The sequence below is a fragment of the Caretta caretta genome, chromosome 9, assembly GCF_965140235.1.
Source record: "Caretta caretta isolate rCarCar2 chromosome 9, rCarCar1.hap1, whole genome shotgun sequence".
Lineage (NCBI taxonomy): Eukaryota > Metazoa > Chordata > Testudines > Cheloniidae > Caretta > Caretta caretta.
Window position 1 is genome coordinate 100449600 of NC_134214.1, and position 24379 is coordinate 100473978.

At 38.5% G+C, this 24379-nt stretch overlaps 1 protein-coding gene across 2 annotated transcripts in view; it reads right to left on the reverse strand.

Moving 5' to 3' along the window:
* Positions 1–24379, reverse strand: part of WDR44 (WD repeat domain 44) — a 61214-nt gene that overhangs the window by 30606 nt on the left and 6229 nt on the right. Inside the window, exons 2-6 of one of the 2 annotated variants that reach the window (XM_048863509.2) lie at positions 13828–13861; positions 7380–7454; positions 6025–6682; positions 1869–1951; positions 623–718 (exon numbers count right to left, since the gene is read on the reverse strand). In XM_048863509.2, the coding sequence (XP_048719466.2) occupies positions 623–718; positions 1869–1951; positions 6025–6682; positions 7380–7454; positions 13828–13861 (946 nt within the window). Of the gene's footprint in view, positions 1–622; positions 719–1868; positions 1952–6024; positions 6683–7379; positions 7455–13827; positions 13865–24379 lie in introns of both variants that reach the window. The other variant, XM_048863508.2, reaches the window with a different exon arrangement.

Consider the following 24379-nt stretch of genomic DNA (forward strand, 5'->3'; position numbering starts at 1 on the left):
TGCCACCATGGTGGCTGGGAACTGCAGGGTTCTTCCCCCTCCCCGCAAGGCTGTCCCCGGTGAGTCGCTGGAACCCTGAGGAGGGCCTCCCATCACTAGAACCCTGCAGGGAAACCCTGAGGAGGCTGTTGTCTGTGGCTGGAAACCTGAAGGGGGACCCTGAGGAGGCTTTTGCCTGTCACTGGAACCGTGCCGGGGCCCCGCTGGCTGCCAGCTCCTGTCCCGCAGCCCCAGGGGCTGAAGCAGAAAATGTCACAGAGGTCTTTGGAAGTCACGGATTCCATAACATAAGCATACCCTTAGTCATAAGTATAACAGAAAATACTCTATCTTCTAATAAAATATGCAGCCAAACACTCTTGGAATTCCAGTACGCTCAACACAGAGGCATTTAAACACTTTGGGAGCATTCACAGCCCTTGATTCACTGGAACGCCTAACCTGTGAAGAAAAATAGTGTTGCTCTGCACCATTCCTACCGCGCCTTCCTTTTCCCCACCTCAGGATACCATGGTTCAACAGTGCATGAGCAGGGGTGATGAAACATGACTATTCTAACCCATCTCTGAAATTGGAAAGGAAAAGCACACATAAGAAAACTGGGTAGAAGTGCTAGTAATACCTCATCTGTGAGTTCTCTTCCAGAGTTAGATCTGGGTCTTTGTGGTCCAAGCAATTCATTTGGTATTGTTTGTCCATCAGCTGATTTTCCATTTTCCTGCAGTTGTGTGTGCGCATAGATATATATATATATATTAATATATGTATTTACTTCAAACATTCTTTTAGTATATTAGTTTCACTATAATTCCAGAAGTGCAAATTGGCAATTACATTACAGGGTATTTCCAGAAAAATAAAGATACTCATTTTCCATTTGAAAAATGTACATGTAATGTTTATAAATTAAGTATTCTGAAATTAAACTCTGAATGAAGAGCTATACAGATTGCCTGCCACATACACAATACTGGTATTTGCAAGTGCTGAGCACCTGCAGCTCCAACTGACTTCTGTTAAAGAAGTGTGGATGCTGAGCACCTGTGAAAGATTGGGTCCCAAGATCAAATAGCTTCCCTTGCCTTTATCCCACCCAAGGGTGATTGTGCTTATATTTAAGTGACTTTCCGATTCTCTCATTTTCTCTTGCTACATCCTGTGGTGAAAGTTCAGGATCAAACAAATCCCTGGGCAACTTCACTGGCTATAATGGAGTTAACTCTCAGGTGAATTTGGACACAATTTCAGCTGCAGCAACTTTGTCAAAAATCTATTGTATAATCAAACAAAAGGTGGACTGGGAGACAGAAAAATATTATTCAGACAAAAAAACCCTTCACTGGTAAGAGATGTACTAAAAAATATTGACGAAGTCAATGTATTTTCTATTGTAATTGGCTCTCCCCGGGACTAGTTGGGATGAAGGTAGGTGGGGTTAGAGAGAACCTGGAGAAGGAAGGGAAAGCATTTAAGTGCGCTGCTACCTGTAGTCAGCTCAAGGACACAGGCACTTGTGGGAGGCTCTATCTGCATTAAAGGACTGTCAAGAATTAAAAACATGCTGTCTCTATTATTTTAATTCTCCTTTTGCTGCATTGTATTTTATACAATATTAGCTACACATATGCAGACCTTTGATTCCTCCAAGTTTGTTATGATGTGAAAGTGCCTATTTAAATGAACCCATTCGGTACGATTTCTAAATACTTTATTAAGGTCATCCAAAGATTTTACTTCATTTGTAGGCAAGGACTATCTTTTCATTTTGTCCGTGTACACACACATGCAGTGTCTAGCACAATGGGGCCCGGATACATGAATGCAACTCCAGATAACCACAATGCATAATAATAGAACAGTTCACTAACCTGTGCAGTAACTATTTTATCTCCACTGGTTGCGCTTGCCAGATCCAAAGAAGGCTGAGAATCTTTGGCCATGCATTCTGCCACTGTATTCAAAGCAAAGAGACCACCAGTTGTTAAATTCTCTCTAGGAACTATAAAGCAACTGCAGGTTAGAAAAAGGTGCATCATGATAGTATTATATGCCCTAGAAATTTTTTTATTTAAAATTGCAATACCAGAATAGAGATAATTTAGTCAAAGTTACATTAATACACCACCTTTTTCAAACTGAAATAAATATCAAACAGTATTAGTAATCTGTATTGCCAATTAGATTTCTTATGCAAACAAATCCAACACCAGTAAAGGGGATCATTTAAACCTGAAAATAAGTTTTGCTACTAACCTCTACTCCCTCTACCTGGGTGGGGAGGATAGCTCAGTGGTTTGAGCATCGGCCTGCTAAACCCAGGGTTGTGAGTTCGATCACTGAGGGGGCCAGTTAGGGATCTGGGGCAAAAACTGGGAATTGGTCCTGCTTTGACCAGAGGGTTGGACTAGATGACCTCCTGAGGTCCCTTCAAACCCTGATATTTTATGATTCAGCAAGTGTTTATGTTACTGTTTTTCCCCCCTAGGGCCTGAGCAGCTCTTGTCTATTTATTAGCATGGAGATATACATTATACATGCTTCAGCTGCAATTTGCACAACTCTGGGAAGCCTGCTATATACCAAGCTGCTGAATACACCATATTCATTGTTCTGTTCCTTGTACAAGATTATGTTAGGTAACTATTTCTACTGAGGAAGATAGGCAGTGCAGGTGCAGATACCGTACTCTGGTGAAACAATAATGTAGTAGCTTCTTTAAACTTAGAATCCTTCCAGATCCCTGCACTCACATCAGGACTAAGTATTATCTAGACCATGTCCGACAGGTGTTTGTCTAACCTGCTCTTAAAAATCTCCAATGATAGATATTCCAAAATCTCCCTTTATTCTCCCTTTATTCTCCCTTTATTCTCAATTTATTCCAGTGCTTCGCCACCTTGACAGTTAGGAAGTTTTTCCTCATGTCCAACCTAAGCTGCCATTGCTACAACATAAGCCCGTTGCTTAACAATTTTCTCTCCCTTTTCCTTGTAGCAAGCTTTTATGAACTTGAAAACTTATGCCCCTCTTCCCCCCAATCTTCAGACTAAACAAACCTAATTTTTTCAATCTTCTCGCATGTTTTCTGGACCTTTAATGATTTTTGCTACTCTTCTCTGGACTTTCTCCAATTTGTCTACATCCTTCCTGAAATGTGGCACCCAGAACTGGACACAATATTCCAGTGGAGGCTTAATCAGCACGGAGTAGAGCAGAAGAATTACTTCTTGCGTCATGCGTACAACACTCATGCTAATACAGCCCAAAATGATGTTTGCTTTTGTCCTTATGGAATTCATCCTATTTACTTCAGGCCATTTCTTCAGTTTGTCCAGATCATTTTGAATTTTAATCCTGTCTTCCAAAGCACTTGCAACCCCTCCCAGCTTGGTATCGTCCACAAACTTTATAAGTGTTCTCTCTATGCCATTATCTAAATCAGTGGTCTCCAAGGTGGGGTGCACTCACCCCAGGGGGTGCGCAAGACCACCCCGGGGGCACGTGGCAGAAGAAGCACCGCCGGCACGGCGGGCAGCAGTGCTCCTGGACCTTTGATTCTTTGGCAGCTCTTTTTTTCTTTTTTTGCTTCCCTACAGCTGGCCATGGGGAGTGCATGATTCAAAAAGTTTGGAGACCCCTGATCTAAATCACTGATGAAGATATTAAACAGAACCAGACCCAGAACTTATACCTTACAGTAGCTCCAACGAGGCTGTATTTCCCTAGTTTCTTTATGAGAAGGTCATGTGAGACATTATGAAACTTTAGTAAAGTCAAGATATTCCATATCTACTGTTTCCCGGCTATCCACAAGGCTTGTTACCCCATCAAAGAAAGCTACCGGGTTGGTTTGACAAATCCATGCTGTTACTTATCACTTCATAATCTTCTAAGTGTTTGCAAATTGATTGCTTAATTATTTGCTCCATTATCCTTCTGGGTACTGAACGTAAGCTGACTGGTCTGTAATTTCCCCTGGTTGTCCTTATTTCCCTTTTTATAGATTGGCACCATATTTGCCCTTTTCCAGTCCTCTGGAATCTTTCCCATCTTCCATGACTTTTAAAAGATAATCGTTAATGACTGAGGAGATATCTGAGCCAGCTCCTTGAGTATACAAGGACGTATTTCATCAGGCCCTGGTGGCTTGCAGACATTTAAGTAATTTTTCATTTGTTCTTTCCTTATTTTAGCCTCTGATCCTACATCGTTTTCACTGGCATTCACTACATTAAACATCCAATGCTAACAACCTTTTTGGTGAAGACTGAAACAAAAAAGTCTTCTAGCACTTCTGCCATTTCCACATTTTCTGTTGTTTCCCACCACCATTGAGTAATGGGCCTACCCTGTCCTGGGATTTCCTCTAGCTTCTAATGTATTTGTAGAATATTTTCTTGTTATGCTTTACGTCTCTAGCTAATTTAATCTCGTTGTGTTATTTCCACTTTTTGCAAGACTCTGTTTTGAGTTTCAGATCATTACTTCCTAACTTTCCTACACAGTGGGATAGTTTGATCTTACTGTCCCCTTAATAATGTCTCTTTGAAAAATTTCCAACTCTCTTGAACTGGTTTTCCCCCATAGTAATCTCTGAAAATAAATATTTATTATAGAATATTTTACAGGTCATTTATAATTTTAGAATTAGCAGGAACTGAAATAATCTGTAATGATCTAAAATTATACAGTTACAATATGACATCTCTAACTCCTTCTCTTCATCATACAGTGATTAAAATTCACCCAAAAATTTATCTATGTTGACTTTTGGCATACTGAAACTACACCATTTCTTTATTTGCTGGAGCAAAGGTTAATTTTCCTCCTAGCGGAATGTTTCATCAAAGAGTTTCATTAGGGCTGTGCCCTGCTTAAAAACCAAATCCTCAGACAATACATATGGGGAAAATCATTACTGGAAAACTAAAATTTATGATTTATAATTATATGTATATACACAAATTCATGTGTACTATGCTGGGTGTTTTACCTTTCACCACAAGAGTTCTATCTTGCTCAAAGTATATTTTATAGCCTATCAAACTTGCAGTTTTCTGTCCTACACTATTCTCAACATAAAAGACAGCCCTCTCCTATGCAGAAATAGTTGACAGAGTGCCAGAAGATCAAGCTTCTTTTGGTTCGGACTAAAAATTATTTTTGACAGCCATTGCATCAGAAATTTAGTACTGAAGGTTTAATGTGATCTTTGTGAACTGATTACTGTTTCTAATCAGCTGTCCTACTGTTGCTGGGCAATTCTCTGGGACAGTACATAATTAAAGTGGCATGGTGCTAGATTCCGGACTGCGTCTCATGTTTACTTCTGACACGCCAATACATATGCACATCCAACCATCATTAGTAGAAGGAGGTAGTAAGATACCTACAGTATGGGCAACAATCATAACTAAAAGTCATGAGTACAGAGTTTTAGAAAGTCCAATATGAATACTAAAGAAAGACATTACTTCTAAAGATCTAGCCATAAACATAGCCATCTAGCCAAAAACAGAACTGAATCCCACATCTAATCTGTGGCTTTATAATCACTACTTTTTAAAAAACATTTAGACTCCAGTTGCTGTGCAGAAGAGACATAAGCAGGGAAAAGATAAAGGAACAGTGAAACTGATCACAAAATGGTGCAAACACAGAAAAGAAAATAGAGAAAATATTTCCATTGCTTTCTCTTGCTCTGCTGTTTTTAGGTGTTCTGAATAAAAGCAGGTGAAAAATTCTGACAGAAGTATGGAGTGAGACTTTCAAAAGAAAATATGTGAGTTAACAGCCCGAATCCTGTTGACTTTCAAAGGGCCTTGGGCTCCTAACTCACGCAGATATCTGAAAATGCCATGTGATTGTTCAGTTGATTGCTCCTCTTTAATTCAAGGATAGCTAGCCAAAAGAAAAGCAAGAGGTTCAGTAACTTCTGAAAAGCAGAAAAATGTCAACCGTCTAAAGACAGAAAATTGGTGCACTAATCTGGACACAATACCTTAGGGCAAAGCATATACTTGCCTTCTAAACCAGATAATTTTTGCACCTCAAACTCCAATTCACTCTTTTTCTTCCGTGGTGGTGGAGCGGGCCGAGCAGGTGGTGGTGGTCTAGGAGGAGGAACATTTGCTGGAGGCGGTGGACGTGCTGGAAGAGATTTCTTAGTGCTAGCAACTATATCAGGTTCTACACTAAGTTGCCTTGGGGGTTTGGCTGGAGGCATTTCTTCTGTTGTAAGATCTTTAGTAGGTAAGAAATCAGAAGTCACCTGTTCTAAAATATCTGTCTGCTTCACTTCTGTTACTTCCTCATCTTTAGATGTTTCTTTCGGTGAGTAAGATTCAGTGATTTTAAGCTCTTCAGCTGCATTTATTATTTCTGCTAGTTTATTAGTGGTTTCACCTTCTTGATGCTCAACGGTATGGTCAGAAGGCAAAAAAAACCCTCTGGATTCCACTTCTGCCTCCTTACATGTACTCTGAGTCACAGGTTCTTGAGTATCTTCTTGTAATGCTGATTCAGTAGCTAGTAGTTCAGGAATATTACTAAGGATATCTGCTCCAGGAATCCAAGTATTTATATCTGAAGTTTGATCAGTTAGTTCTTTTCCTTGAGAAGCCAAAGGATCATCTTCTAGCTGTTGTACCTTTTGGCTTTCTTCTATAATACTGTCAATAATCTAAAAAAACCCAAAACATATGTTTGCCAAGACATACAAATATAGGAAGGAAGAGTTCCTAAAGCACACTTGTCAGGCAGTCCATGCCAAGCATAGGATAAGTCTCAGCGTCTATGGAAAAGTTACCTCACTTTTATAATGAAAATAAGGACATCAATAAATATATTAAATATTAATATTAATATAATTATTACCCTCCAGCATTTTTAAAACAAAATTATGGGGGCTAGAAGCTGGGTACAGAAATACACCCACTCGAGTGGTAATGGGGTCAAGTGACTTCAGAAAACGTAAACTGCATTTTCTTGCTTTTTAGTGTAGTTTATATTTTTAAAAAGATTGTAACAAAACACAGAAAAATCTAATCTGATTAATTTTTTTGGACATTTATCATCCCCCTCACTCCCCTTGTTTATTATACCGTAAAGTAGCCAAATGATTTAGTGACCACAAATCCTGAATTTTTATTTGAACATATTTAGTTTGATTTCCCCTAAATGAACAAACAGCATTTGGGCTGTTACAATAACTAATTCTAAAAACTTTGTATTAAGGTAATTTAAAAACTTACTGATTCCAATTTCAATATATTGCTAAAATATTAAAAATTAATTTTAAAAATATTTTAATTCAGCTAAGAAAACTTTAAATCTAAGTTTAGACTTTATACACACTGCTAAACAGATGTTTAACCAACCTCTTTAGAGTCATCTTGTTTTACTTCCTGTATCAGGGCCTCATTTGCAGCTCTGGGTATATTGCTGTCTGTTTCCTGTAAAAACAACCATCAGTAATAAGGAACGGAATAAAATTCCTCAATAAGAAAGGTAATTTAGCAAAGATACAAATTAAACGGCAAAGCAGCAAAATATCCCAAGGGGGCAAACATTCCGCTATATTTGAAGACTGGTTTTATTGCTGTCATACTGACAAGCGTAAGTAGTAGTTCATAGAGTAAACTGGAGAAGGTATGTCACACTGGAGTAATCACAGAAATAGACAACACACACTACGCTGAGAACTAAAAAAGTCACTTAATTTCAGTAATTTTCTATTCTCTTGCTATTTTAGGCGTGCTTGATAAGATCTCTGCCTATCACAAGATAAACTCCTTCCATCTAAATGATCCTACACAGACATTAGAATCTTGTGTTTATGAAACCCAGTGTTTTCCCATTGAAATGTCACAAAAAATATTCTGACTTTGTTGCTAAAATAACCAAATGGAAGATAATGTTGAGTTATGAGAAATAAATGCAAGCATATTTAATAATCTGCAACAAATGAAAATTAGGAAAAATTAAACATTTATAAGAGAAAGAAGGTAGGTAAGGTAATATCTTTTACTGAACCAACTTCTGTTGGTGGAAGGTAGAAGCTTTTGAACCACACACAGTTCTTCAGGTCTAGGGAAAAAAATCAGAGTGGGACAGACAGTAAGCATAAGGGGTAACATGTTGCAGGTCACTTGAGATTCGTGAGCAATAAGGATTAGATTGTTATGCAAAAGGGGTTTGAAGTGGACCAGTAAGGGTTAGCATGCAGTGTGTTGCAAATTGTTGGAATGAGCCATGAAAACAGTGTCCCTGTTAAGTCCATGTCTTTTTGTGTCTAGCAGCATTATGAATTTAAGTTCCCAGGCTTGCTTTTGAAGGTGTTGTGTATGTGTCAGGATGAGGAACAAGAGGTCAGAAATGAAGCGATCACTTTGTGAACTGTTCGCTGATGGATGAGATGGCATTTTTGTCTTATTTTTCTGGGAGTTCATTTAGAGGGCAGAGATGGTCTAGTTTCACCCACATAGTTGTTACTGGGGCATCTGACGCACGAGATGAGGTACACTACATGTTGTAACAGGCACGTATAGGATCCATAAATCTTGAAAGATGCGTTGTGAGTGGTATTCATTATCATAGGAGTGGAGACATGTCTGGAGGTTTTGTAGCCATTGTACTGGCAAGTTCTGGTGCCATTTTGATTTGGCGTGTCCTGGTCCATGGGGAGCTTACTAATGTTTGGGAGTTGTCTGAAAGCCGGAGAAGGGGGTTCAGGAAAGATTTCTTTCAGGATATGGTCCCCATAAAATATGGTTTTGTAATTGTTTGATGATGATTCTCCATAAGGGCTCCAGTGTGGGGTGGTAAGTGACAACTAGGGGTCAGCTGTCAGTGGCTTCCCCCCCCCCCCCATGTACTGAAGTCGGTTCTCCCAGGGTATTTGGGTGACCCTTTCTATTATGCGATCTACTTCTCTGGTAGAGTGTCCTTGCTTGGTAAAGGTAGTTTTAAGTATGTTTAGGTGCGTGTATCCCTGACTCTCTCTTCAGAGCAAATTCAGTGGTAGCTGAGTGCCTGGCTGTAGATAACAGATCTTTTGGTGTGTCTGAAGCGGTTGCTGGATCTGCGAAGGTAAGTTTGGTGATACATGGGTTTTTGTATATAGTCATTTGTAGATTCGTTTCAGTAAGAGACACTACCTTACCTCCTTGTGTTTCCACATATACTGGGATCAACACAGCTATATTTATAATAGTTTAACATAAAGTTTGTCTTGATTATGCAAAACTAGCTCAATACAAGTGATCTGTATGTACTTGCAGAATTTTCACATTTTTAAAACCTAGTACTACCATCACTCACAATAGCAAGTGTAATGTGATTAGCAGTTGCCAGGTTAAATCACATCTGGCAACCACAAATAAGTCTTTGAGCTCTTGAAAATTCACAACCTCGTATTCTGTCCTAATTATAACTGCTTAACACCTGGCATAGCAATACTAGTTAATACAGCTAAATACAAAGGTATGTTCACTCAGATGCTTTTGGAATCTAATGAAACTGCAGTACAGTACATTACACTCATTTCATTACAAAGTTTAATGAACACAAACAAGAAAATACTTAAGCAATTGTTTAGCGCTCCACAGACAGACAAAACTGCTCCACCCTAAAATGAAAGTCATTAAGTCATTGGGGGGGAGGGATAGCTCAGTGGTTTGAGCATTGGCCTGCTAAACCCAGGGTTGTGAGTTCAATCCTTGAGGGGGCCATTTAGGGATCTGGGGCAAAAATTGGGGATTGGTCCTGCTTCAAGCAGGGGGTTGGACTAGATGACCTTCTGAGGTCCCTTCCAAACCTAACCTTCTAAAAAAAAAAGTGTGATTCTTATGGGATATTTACTTGTTACAAAAATAAGAAATGTTGTGGTTAGAAAATACTTTCACATGTAGGGCAGTTTGCATCTTGCACCATTCATCTGAATAGCATTTCCACTAGTTATATTTTAACTTTATGAGCAAATTTTAAACATACAATGCAACCCTTAGAGCACCTTGTTTCACCCCCAGTCACTTAGCCAAGAAAAGTACAATGTAGCATAAATTTTAGCAAGTTTACATAGCAGCAGCTCCATGAAAACAGTGTAATTGACACAACAAAGTTATATATTAAGTGTATTAAATACACTAAAACCTAAAGCAAACATTTGGAACACAATTCTAAAATATTAGCCACTTATTTAGGTCAAGTAACTAACCTTAATTTTGAACATTTTAGAGATTGGGTAAAGACCTACAACTGAAAGTTAAAAGTGTGGACTTTTCATACAATGACAAAAAAAATGACCAAAAGAAAAAGTTTTTCTTTAATTTAAATATGCTATTCGAGTTAATTATAGACATTACATTTTGAACAGCTTTTCTAAATAGTTACTGGCTGCTCTGATATGGCATTCTGTGCAGTATTTTCAGGAGACCACCACCATTTGTTCAAGCTTAATCCAGGGAGCAAAAATGAGCATTTTTCAGGAATAGAAAAAAGACAGTGACATCAATTTTCCAGTATAATCAGTGGAAGTGTTCCTTACACGTCTGCTATTGCAATTTATTTATTAGGAATTCACTCTCTCCTCTTCAACGCCACTAAGTGGACAAAAAAAGCTAGTTTTCATTTGAGCTGCCAGAATATTGATCATATGCTGATCCGTAAGCTTTTAGATACTCTGCAACTCACATACTATATGGCTTACAATGGTGTGGAAAAAAAGAAAGGGTGGCACTTAAAGCCCAAACCCACAGGCAAAGGCCAGTATTAGCTATTCTTACACAGAAGAGACAAATCCTGGTGCACGACTGGCTGAGAAGAGTCATCTGACAAGCCATTAATTTAATGATTAACCTGCAAAGAGGTAAAACCAAGGCAGGAGCAATGTAAAATGAACACACTTGATTCTCTGAACTCGGATGAACGCTATTCTACGCCTCTGGTCTGAAGACAGAGCAAGCGAGGAAGCAGTGATTTTCATGTGAATTGAACAGCGCTCCCTCCCATCCCCATCCAGGCCTCTTATTTCATTAAACCTTCAAACTGTTAGAAGTTTTCATCTGAAATTCATAGCCAAAGTGAAAAGATTTCTGACATTTCATATATATTAACATGTACATGCACTTTGCATTTTACAGCACCTCAGTATTTACTGTTTCTTGACAGAGGCTGAGGCCCTTTATTTTGCAGACTACTGTATCTTGATAGAGATTTGAAATGACAACCATTCTGGTATGAATTTGCAAGCAGATTTGGTCTGTTTTTTCTAGATTTTAGTAACCTAGTACAGTAAAAGCTGTGCTATCCAGCACTTTACCAACTGGAAAGTTCGAGAAACGGGCATTAATGATACCTCCCAACACGAATCTTTCAGCTAGTAACCAGGACCAATGCCGAAGCTATTCGGAACCCGAGTATTTCCGAGAGCAGTCGGACTTAGTTAGCCAAGAAGAGCTGAATGCTGTTCTGTTTGCATCCGCCATTGTGATTGGTTGGTTTATTACTTGGTGTATTGTCCTGTGTCTATCGTAAAATATCACCACCATTATAGCATCCAAAATACCAGTGAAAAGCAAAGGAGAGAAGCCTAAGAGAGTTGTGTTGACATTAAAACAGAAAATAGATATTTGTCCACATCTTGTAAAGGGCAAGAATAGGAATGTTTATTCATTTTATTGTATTCCAATTCTTTGAAAATTGGTAATCCATTGGTAAGTATAACTCTTAGTTAACTGGCTGGCACCCCCCATTCCCACAACATGCCGGATAACAAAGCTTTTACTGCAATATCAAGTTTGTCAAAAAATTGTAATATCAGACCAAATTTTAACCGCTGAATGGGAGCCAGTTTGGTCTACAATTAAACCCCTTAACTAATCTCAGTTAAAAATCAGAAGTCAACATGTTTATGGCCTGAGAAGGAACAGGGAGAATTGTCTATAATACACGCCAACAATTAGAATTGAAAAGTTAGAAAATAAGGGCAAGTTCTTGAAAAGTAGGAGCCTGATTTCAAGCACCCAAATCAGCTTGGTTACACATCAGGTTACTGAGCACTCAGCAGTTACCAGTGACTTCAGCGGAGCTCAGCTGTCTTTTGAAACCCTAACTTTAGGCGCACACATTTCTTTTTTTTTTTTTTTAAGTGTTGGCCCAGAAATGTGCATTAATATACAATAAAGAAGCACCTGCCATTATTCTATCAAAGAATTAATTAATGAGCAATATTACTCAACAGGAGGATATATAGGCATTTCCCCCATAATAGAAATACTTGTATATTTTAATGTACTTTTTCTAATTACTCCTAGTGACAAGACATCATATAATAAACTCCTACAACATTTTAATTTAGGCTATTCAAATGCATACTGACAAGGTGACAAGAAGCAAATACATTTTGACACAAATACATCCCACTGTAGTCCGTGCCTCAACAAGCTTGCTAGATTAATTTCCACTTTTGTTGACATTAACACAGTAGACTTTGGACTTGAGAAAGATCCCAAACTCCTTCAACTGTATGGCTGGTCACAAGTTTAATGAACTGATAATGGTACCAAGTGGTGAAACTGATAGTCTGCTTTTATACAAGGCTGACTTTTGAAGGTGAAGTGATTTAGGAAGACGCTCCTTAATGAAAAATGAAAATTAGTAACATGGTGAGGACCCCATAAGCAACTAACAGTAGTGCCCAGCCACTGCATATACTTAAAAATTTAGATTATAGCCAAATATTCTCACTCAAAGTTTAGCCAGTGATACATGGAATCCAACTCAATCCACATCCACGTACTACTTTCTGTCAGAATTAAATGGAACTACATTTACTGAAAAGTTTAGACATTTAACACCATATTGTCAAGGAGACATTGAAATTAAAGCAGGATACCAGGTGAGACACCTATAAATGTAACGACAGAATTAAGTCAATGACTTTTCTAAATCTCTCCTCCTAAATCACATTACAGTGGAATGAATAAAGATATGCTGTTATCTGTGGGACAGTGTTATGACTTACTTTCTACCACTGTTGATGAATCAAAATATTTCTATTTTCACTACGGATTACCCAGCACTTCTGGGACAGAAAACGCCAGTCCTGCTTTACTCCACATAAAAGATTATTGCATAGCATCGCCTTTGGTCCTTCTCCCAACCTGTATAATGAATTGTATCCGTACATATACCAATTCCTGACCTATTTAATAAATGCCAGAGGTTCAGCTGCACTGTCATTGTGCAGAGAAACAGCATACTAATTACCTGCGTGGGAAGTGGTGATAAGCTAAATTTAGAGTTTTGCTTTCACGTAACCTGAAGTGGTAGCTTTTGAAGCATAAAACACTTTACTGCCTTCTGTCACCAAAATACAAATAGAAATTTTAGTCAATGATTTGAAATAAGTCAATATAATCAAGGTGACCAAAACTCTGACATACTCCTGTATCTGAATATAAAACAAAAAAAGATGGGTCCAGTTCCTCTACATACTGTTTGAGTAATTAAAAACTCTGCCAATTTAAGGATACCATTTATTAGCTCTTTAGTCAAAGCATGCGGGTCCATTTTTCTTTTCTTTTTTTTTTTTAAGCCAAAGGAAACAAGAAAAGTTTAAACTTAAAAAAAGTGGAAGCATAAAAAGTCAACAAGCCCACAACAAGGAAAGTATGATTTGGGAAAAAGCTTCATCCTTAGTTTGCCATTTTCTGCCTACGCATGCAGCTATATAATATGAACCAATATTATGGACTTACGGTCAGGCATGTTACATAAGCATTTGTCAGATTACAAACATTTAAGATTATATATAGAGAGACACACCTTTAATACATGGGACCCAACTTTTGTCGGTGACCTGCTAGAAAAAAAAGGAAAAAAGATTTAGATGAAAGTATGCAAAAAAATCCCAAAGCTCCAAAAATGAATCCTTCCCTTGATTACTTAGTAGAAGTTTCACTATACAAAAATCACAATGACAAAGGTCTTCTCTAAACTGGTGGTTTACTCTGAATTTTCAGTTTAAAAATATTGTGTCTGCCTCTTCTACACGAAGACCAAGTGATTATACCACAGGTTCCTCAGCACTCACAGTGAAGACTTTTCAGAGAAGCTGAAGGGAGTTAAATGCTCAATTGTCACTTGAAATTTGACAGGAGCTGGGAAAATAACTCCCTAAATCTCCTTTGAAATGCCCAGCCAAAAGCAATTTCTAAGAACCGAAATAATAGGATTCTCCTGCCCTCCATCCCTTCTATAAAACTGATGCTATCCCATCTCTGTGGCCATTGATCATTTCTAATCAGAGGGATTTTAATAGAGTTATTGCTCATGGAAGATGACAGAGAAGCATCACTGAAAACTGAAGCCCTCATTAAAAGGAAAAGTAGTGCAAACTCCAAGAGACAGCAGTCAAGTGCCTTAGCCCAGACAGAGTGTGTCATCTCTGACAAGTCCATTCATTCTTCAGCCTCTCCATAAAGGCAGCAACCAAGAGTTCCAACTAGCATGGACTGTGATAAGAACACCTTCCCACCAGCCAGCTACAGGACTGAGACAAGCAGCTTGGACAATTGGCCTCTAGAAGTTTACATTCAGAGCCAGAGAGCTACATTAGCTTCCAATCTGAAGCGCAACTTCTAATAAACCTAATTAGAGAAAGGGATTGGGCACCAGAGAGCTACTCATCTTCAAGTCACTGGTTGAAAAATACTTCAGGTTGACAGCAATGGAAAGTTCACTGGTTTATTTTACTTCTGCAATGTACCCAAATTCCTGAACCTGTTCTTGATTTTTGGTGTTCCAGAAGATACACTTATATTGAATAGTGCTGAGTCAGTGTTTTGACTTCAGGGCCCTTAAATTTACATACACCATAACCTCTGCCTATTATGGGCTGTTTGCCCATAGTTTGTTCCTCCAATGAGAGCATCAAAGTTTGAAGCTACGGTAAAAAGACTGCTCAAGAATTTTAACTGGCTGCAGAGATCAGTGACCACACCTTTGATGAACCACATACATAATCAAATCCTTGCTTGCTAATTGATTAGGCCTAGTTATGTCAGTTAGAAGTGTGAAAAAAATAATTACATCCCTAAACCAATCTAGCTGTGCCAGCAAAAGCCCCATTGTAAACATAGTTATGCCTGCAAAAGAGTTATTTTGCTGGTAATAGCTTATTTAATTCAAGAAACTGGCATAACACCTGCAGAAGAACTCTTGGCAGTAAAAGCTGCAACTCCATTAGGAGGGTTTGCTGGTACAGCCATATCAGCAAACCCTTTCTAGTGTAGACAAGACCTAAGAGAATAGTTTTTTCCAGACCCTTTTCTTCATCTTTTTTCCAGAATGACAGTTTCAAGGGACACTATCAACTTGAAAAACAAGTAATTACCATCTTTTTTTTCAGAGGAACAGCCGTGTTAGTCTGTATTCGCAAAAAGAAAAGGAGTACTTGTGGCACCTTAGAGACTAACCAATTTATTTGAGTTAGTCTCTAAGGTGCCACAAGTACTCCTTTTCTTTTTGCATCTTTTTTTTGGTTCATTTGTTTTTAAAAAGACTACCATTGTTACACCAGAGACAACTAAAAAAATAAACTGAAAGGTCAGAGAAAAATATTTACTCGGCTTACTTCAGTCAAGTTTTTCTTTTTAGTTAAGAAGGCCCTTCAAAGAATGGACTGGGATTTCTGTGGTGTTTTTTATTATTATTAAAGTAAGGTACAGTACACAAAACTACTTTCAGCTCTTTTTAAAAATTGGCTAGATTTCAAGTTGACAGCATCTCTTTAATAGGAAAAAACAATATGCTTTTGAAATTCATCTGTACATTGGAGAGAGATTTCCAGAGATATACAGAATATTTGTAGTAATATAGATAGTAACTTATTTCAGTGATTACAATGTACAATTACTAGAAGTAAATGTTGACCAAGGAAGGTGTTCAAGTCAATAAATCAATACTTCACTCAAATATCAGTATGTGCCTTTTACTGCTATTCTTAACATATTGCTTGGGAAGATGCTCACTCACTCACTTCCCTCTCCTTCCTCACTCCCTCTTCCCAGCAGCTATCCTTAACCACTTTGTATTTCCAACTAGCAGGACTTTGTACTATAACCCCTTGATTTTAAGTTGAAAAGGAGAAAGGAGCATTGACATACGCAGTACCATGTCACTACAGCCATAAATCTTAGAAGTACTTTGTTCCTTAGTATTATTATTAAACATGTTTATTGTGGTGGTGCACAAGGACCAACCAAGAATGGGGGGCCGCTATGCTAAACACTGTGCAAACACAACAGTAGACAGTCCCTCCCCTGAAGAACTTACAATCTAAATGACCATAGTGGCCAAAGATATTTCGGACACCCTACCTGTTACAAAGTAATACTAAACAAAGTTATATACGTATGTAACTATCAGTGCTAACACTGATTATTTCTAAGCAAGGAAACACACCAGGGAAACACCCCCTCACATTCCTTCACTAGTTATTGAAGTAAGTAGTACAGTAAACCAATTTAATTCTTCTTCCCGCCCTCCGTGGGTAGATTTTTTTAGATTCAAAATAATTAATTGCAGTTTCTCAGGAAAACACACACAAGTTCCATTTAATTATTTTCCACTTCTGATGTATTATTGAAGTGTACAGATTGCTTACAAAGACAATACAATAAGAATGTCAAAGGTATCACAAGGTATAACACAACAAGTATTTGATAAGGCTACTGAATAAAAGTCACATTAAAGATAAAAGTTTTTTGTTGCTGTGGCATCTATTCAACATAATAAGGCATTCAGATGATCTGCCATAATTGTTCTTGGTTGCGGTGGCATAATTCTCAGAGCAATCTGTGGTGCACTAAGAATAAAAAAAACCTGTTCATTAGGCTTGTGTGTACTTCATTTCAATTAGTCATTAATGTCAGTGCTTGTCCCTCCAGGGCATGAGTGGGTCACCTTTTTAAGCCTTTATAACTCAGCGTAACAAGTACATCACAAAAAAAAATTGTTAGTAGGCACCTTTACCAATAAGAGGTTTTGTTAATATTGTTCTGTAATGGGTTCCTTCTCTTTCCCAGCCCCCTAAAATTAACACTCAGTTCTATTTCATCAGACACTGATTTTACAAATTCTGTATATGAACAGCAGCAATTTCATAAATACATGTATGGAAGACATGAAATTTATTTGGTACAAATATTAATCAATTATAGAAGTTTGAGCCATCATGAAAAATTCAATTAGGAAGTCTCTTTATGCTATATTAACAATGAAATGTCATGTACTAAACAAAAGCGTAAGACAAATGAATACTGTTGTTATGAATGTGCTGTTGAATAGAATCTGATATTCCTCCAGGAAATTTATCAGCTCTATAACCCCATTATCTGATATTTAGCAGTTAGAGGCTCAGCCCTGCATAACAGATTTCATAAAAATCTTTTCCAACAAAACTGATTTTCAGTTAAATGCAGATGAAATGTTTAGAGAGTAGCTCAAGTTATTCTATCACTGCCATCGTCACTACACCCGAACGAAAAGGGTTTAATAGGCAAAGCAGGAGTCAAAGAATGAGCCAGTGGGACAGCCACAATCATAACCAGTTTATTAGAATATCTAAAACTGAAAATACCAGCAGCCTCCTGCAGAACTTGCTCTTGCATCCATTCAACCTACCTATTCATTCTAAAACTGACCAGGCTATAAAAGGCCTCCTCCTCCCTGTTTCCCCTTATTGGGCAGCTCCAAGCTAGTAGACTGTCAAGCTAAGAGTGGAGACTTCATGAAGATTAACGTCTTCACCACTGAACAGCTTCTTGACAAATTTAGTGCAAGGGAAAACAGGAGACATTTAGGCCTGCATTGTCAATGATACATCACCTTCTTTGAGAAGGTTACTGCATTTCCTTTGTCTAAGAAATCAAGTTGATCTAATCTACTTGGATTTCAGTAAGGCATTTGGTACAATTGCACATGGGAAATTATTAGTTATATTGGAGAAGATGGGGATTAATGAGAATTGAAAGGTGGATAAGGAACTGGTTAAAGTGGGTCATACTGAAAGGTGAACTGTCAGGCTGGAGGGAAGTTACTAGTGCAGTTCCTCAGGGACTGGTCTTGGGACCAATATTATTTAACATTTTTATTACTGACCTTGGCACAAGAAGTGGGAGTGCGCTAATAAAATTTGCAAATTACACAAAGTTGGGAGGTATTGCTAATACAGAGGAGGACTGGAACATCATACAAAAAGATCTGGATGATCTTGTAAATTGGAGTAATAGAAATGGGATGAAATTTAATAGTGCAAAGTCATGCATTTAGGGACTAACCAGAAGATTTTTTCCTATTAGCTTGGGGGCATATCAGTTGGAAGTGACAGGAGGAGAAAGATGTGGGTGTTTTGGTTCATCACAGGATGACTATGAGCTGCCAAGGTGATGTAGCTGTGAAAAAGGCTAATGCCGTCTTGGGATGCATCAGGGGAGGTATTTCCAGTAGAGACAGGGAAGTGTTAGTACCATTATACAAGGCACTGGTGAGACCTCATCTGGAATACTACGTGCAGTTCTGGTCTCCCATGTTTAAGAAAGAGGAATTCGAGCTGGAACAGGTGCAGAGAAGGGCTACCAGGATGCTCCAAGGAATGGAAAACCTGTCTTATGCGAAGAGACTCAAGGAGCTTGGCTTGTTCAGCTTAACCAAAAGAAGGCTGAGGGAGATATGATGGCTCTCTATAAATACATCAGAAGAATAAATACCAGGAAGGGAGAAAAGCTATTTTAGTAAAGTGCCAATATGGACACAAGTACAAAGGGATATAAACTGGCCATCAACAAGTTTAGGCTTGAAATTAGGCAAAGGTTTCTAACTGTCAGAGTGACGTTCTGGAACAGCATTCCAAGGGGAGCAGTGGGGGCAAAAAACCTAACTGGCTTCAAGACTGAGTTTGATAAGTTTATGGAGGTGATGGTATGGCGAGAGGTGCCTACAATGGCATGTAGCTAATCTGTGATGGCTAGGAGCAAATCTCTCCAACGGCTGGTGATGGGACAGTAGATGGGAAGCCTACGTAAGAGGAAGATGAGGCTGAAAGGAAGAGGGAAACAGAGGACTGGACTGAAGCCAAAAGACCATCTTGTACAGGAGGTATATGTTTGACCTCAGTCAGCCCAGTCCAGTCATCATATCCACTGCTGCTCTTTGATTTCCATGTGACACCAATGACATGTAATGTTTTCCTCCTTCCTATGAACTATGGCTGGTAGGAATAATTGCAGCCTCTATCTGCAGATCTTACTGCAGTAGTCTACACCTTTGTAATCACAAGGATACATCATTCCTACGCACTCTACCGGGCTACCCTTGAAAAACATTTGGAAACGTCAGTTGATAGAGAACAAAGAAGCTTGTCTCAGGAGGGGCGAGCAAGTACAAGGATATAATTAATGCACCATACACTGCACTGGCTACCTATTCACTGAGTGCAGTTTTAGATACTGGTTAAAATAAGTATAGGAACAAAGGAATTCCCATACATGTCACATCAGCGTTTTACCTAGTCTCTAATAAGGGTAAGTACGAGATGCTTCAAAAATTAAAACTCCAATAATAGAATAGCCTTGGGATAGTTAGACAGTAACCCCAGAAAACTAGTGGTTGGCTTACATCCTAAAAGCATGAGCACTGAAACCCTCAAATATTTACCCTACCTAGTTAATGCAACAGAGGATATTTTATAGTCCATGGAAGTCAAATCCCTTTTTAAAATCCTACTATGCTCCATCCCAATCTCCTGTAACAAGAAGTTCCAAGTTTCTTGTGTGTAGATCACAAGAAATATCCCCTTATCAGTATTAAGTCTGCTACTGTTTCATTTCATTGGGTGACGCCTTTTTCTCATGGTATGAGATAAAGTCCCTCATAAGCGTTTATTACGCTATCTATACAATTCATTATCTCTACCATCTCACTTGCCGCTTCTCTGAACTGAAGAGCCTGAATCACTTTCCTCTCCTGAAAATCTTCATGTCTCTATTACTCTTCATTGCCATTCTTGGAACCCCTTCTATCACTATACCCTTTTTCAAAGGGGGTGACCAAACCTAAAAACTGTAGTCCAGATAAGGGCATTTCATCTGTTTATATAGGGTCATTGCAATATTTTCAGTTTTATTCTCTGTTAATACAGCCTATCATCTAGGCATTTTGACCCTAGCTGCACACTGAACAGATGTTCTCATAGGCAATGACATGGTCCAGGACTCAGTCCAGGACCCAGTTATCTGAGAGACTGACTCTCTCCATATGTCCCATCATAGAAGCATAGTTACAAATAAAATGAAAGAAGATATACTTTGGCAATGAAGCATATAGGCTCAGCTAGAGGGAATGCCTTAGCTCTCTAAACATCTGGTTTAGAATATTTAATGTTACTGAAGTCCCCAATCCGGAAGGGCAAGTTTAGCACTTAAATCCTCAGGATAAATTGCATTCTATGCAATTACTTGTATGGATTTTTATCCATATTAAACATTTACATAGCACCATCATTTTGCATGATGCTTCCCCAGGGAGTTGAGACGGATTGTCAGAGGGGCCTTAGGCATCCAACTCCTACTGCCTCGCAATGGGGGTTGGAAGCCCAAGTCTCCTTTGAAAAGTTCAGTCTTACAATAGAAGTTAGGTCACAACAAGATGACAAATGGAAGGGCAAGGGAAAGGAAAGACAAGTCAAAGGTTAAAAGAAAAAATTTGAGCAATTATATAGTGGGCAAGTTACAAATTCTGATACACTTGCAGATGCCATTCCAGACATAAGGAGCAGCACGTCAAGAAGCACAAAGGCGAGAGTGGGATGAGGTGACAAAGGGAGCGACAAGGCCTGAAAAGTGTGCAGAACACAGCAGGAGAGGTGGGAGCAACTTTGGGCAGGCCACTTACTCTATGCTTCAGCCTCCTTGTCTGTAAAATGGAGATAACACATCCCACAGCGGTGTTGGGAGGCAAAACTGATGTTTGTCATAGAAGAGTGTATAGAATCACAAACTATTACCCACCTTAATTGATTGGTCTCGTTACAGTTGGTATGGCAACACCCATTTTCATGTTCTCTGTGTATATATATCTTCCTACTGTATTTTCCACTGCATGCATCCGATGAAGTGGGTTTTAGCCCACAAAAGCTTATGCCCAAATAAATTTGTTAGTCTCTAACTTGCCACAAGTACTCCTCATTTTTTTACTTCATATACTGACCAGCACTTTCAAACTCATCTCAATAGATTTCTCAGAGAATTAGAAATGTTACATCCATTTAAACTCATTATTTCCCAGACTGGTTGGGTTTCCTGAGTCTGCAGTTATCAAACCCAGTCTATCCCTACTGTTAGGTTCCTGTACTCCGCCACATAAATCACAGTGGACATTGTTTAAGATATTCACGGCTGCATGCAGAGCAAGAAATGAGGTCTGAGATGACCCCAGTTGAGTGTTAAGACAACATGGTGCTTAAAACAGCAGCAGCTGCATTCCACAAAATTGCTAACAGAAAACTGAACCACTATCATCAGTGGTGGGAAATTTTTGAAAGATATTCCTATGCACACAGGATCTTAGTGATACTGGAGTAGACAATTCTTTAAGGACATCACTTAACATTTGGCTGCAATCAGAAGGTTTTTCTTGAAGTTGTGTTAAACAAAATGACAGCCACAAGATTTTAAAGCCATGAGTCACAATATTATTTTTTGAGGGAATAGTAAGGTTTTCAAGTAACACTGCCACCAGTGTACGCAGCCCACAAGTGAGATTCAACTGACTATGCACAATGGCGTACTCATACAAAATCCTCCTTGCTAATTGTCAGGTTTCAGAGTAGCAGCCGTGTTAGTCTGTATTCGCAAAAAGAAAAGGAGGACTCTTGGCACCTTAGAGACTAACAAATTTATTTGAGCATAAGCTTTCGTGAGCTACAGAATGCATCCGATGAAGTGAGCTGTAGCTCACGAAAGCTTATGCTCAAATAAATTGGTTAGTCTCTAAGGTGCCAAGAGTACTCCTTTTCTTATTGCTAGTTGTGATTCCTGTTAAAATCATTTATGTTGTTACTATGAATATCACTACGCAACAGATAAAAATACCAAATCAAGTCACTATTTTGAAGAATTTACAGTGTAATGATGGCCTTGCATACTCAGCCTCCTCTTGTATTTTTGCTTTCCCTGAAGTGCTGGCTTTGTGCTTCAGAGTCATACATCCCCATTACTGGCTTTTGTGGAATGTTAGATGCTGCTCCCAAATCATAAGTGAAGACATCTGCAGAAAAGTTGGCCTATCAATAAGAGCAGCAGCATGGGGTGTTTAAACCCAGCCTTCCCAACAGTGCTGTCAGATGTGGAAAAACAAGTTTTCCATTCTCCAAAATACAAACTACTCCTACATAGTACTGCAATAAGAAGCTTGACAGCTGCTTAAACAAACAGCTCTAAAAATAACTAATCCGATATTTTCAACAATAAAACAGCAACTTTGTGCTATTCCTCAAAGCTATTCTGCTTATACCTTAGTCCAGACCATTTTTTTTAAAAGCTACATGAGGCATTCTAGGCAATACAATAGCCCTTCCATTACACTAAGATTTAGAGCTCAAAAACAAAATTAACACACCAAGCAAGCTCACAAGTGAAAAATAAATAGCTTGAACTCATCTTTATTAAGTTATTAGATCTAAAGAATTCTAGCTTAGCAACACAATTTAATCACAAGTAGGACTTGGGGTGTTTTTTCTTCATACCACCATCAAAACTTAAAGGGTTTTCAAACACCAGTGGTTGTCACTAGACTAAGTTTCATTGGTAATGACAGAAATTAATGTCAAAGTGCAGTTCAAGTAGGGGAGCAGTGCTAAGGCCACTGCTCCCCAAGGCCCAGCGAACTGAGGGAAGGAGCTGGTTATATGAAACAATCAAACGTTAAGTTTATTGATTGACACATATGTCTTCCATCAGCTTCAAGTTTTAGCTAGACACTTACACATGGACACCCTTAACAGTGAAAAACCTAACCTGTGGCTATTAACGGCAATCTGACCAAACCAAACTTTTGCAGAGAGATTACACTGGAAGCCCTCAGCAACAAGAACTGTCACCTGTGTAGTGGGGTGTGCAGTCCACACAGGTGTCAAACTGAAAACCAATGCCCAATTTATAACACCCCTTCCACAGGTAGCTTTTACCCCTCTTTACATCCTTTCACCTTGAGCACTGGGATCAAACTAAGAATAATGGTATTAATTTAAGAAAAAAAGAATTAGGCTCAGGAAAACTTCTAAAGATCAGTCTTCTTAGCTATATGATGGAAACCACATTGCTTGAGCCATTTCTAATTAGTCTGGAAAAAGCCATGAGAACACACACATTGGGAAAATCTTATTCAGGCCTCAGGGAAAGAAGTAGGTGACCTAATACATTTTTCCCACCTCTAAAGTCAGTCTTATTTTGCTGACATGTTCAGAAGTGAAATTGTTAGCGATGACATTTAAACCACTATTAAACTTGAGAGTCAATATTCAACTGATATAAGTGGTGTAGTCTACGTATCTGAGCTACTGTTTGACCTTCTGTCTGCTGTCTCAGCAAGACAGCACGACTCTGGTTCATGTTCAGAACATATCCCTGTAACCATAAACACTAACTTTTTTTGTTAATAAATCCTGCATATACTGATGGGTCTCCCCACAGAAGCACTGGAATACCGTCCTAACTTTGAGCCTGGGGTTTGAATGCACGTGTATGAATGAACATGCAGTTAATCAGACCAAGTCATGCTCCCCAAGGACAACTCCAACCCTCTTCAAATGTATTCCTACTCTTGGCAGAAACAGAATACAAAGGAACTGTGAAAAGGTCTGTCCCAGCAATGATATGGGTGCTCATGAATGTTTTACAATGTCTAAATTAACTATTTTGGGGTGGGAGGTTAAGTCATTTCCCCCGATATGAGGATATTGCCCTTACTGATATGCTATTAAAAACTGGAACATGAAACTATACAGCCCTCTCTCTCTCGTTGTATATAACATTTACATAGGCCTGTTACACTTACACAGGTTTTTAAACAATTTTTAAAAATCTAGTCATGTAAGCAAGATTTAAATAAAAGCATTCATAAATTGACTAAGTACATTAGGTCATATAAAAAAAGGTCAATATGTCAACTTGATGTGACATGTTATTGATGACATGGAGTAAATTTATCTAATGTTTATGTCCTATTTGATAAGAAGGCTAAAAAACAAGAGATACGGTCTACTGGAAAGGCAATAAAATCACAAAGTTCTGCACAGTTTTACAAGAGGACTTAAATA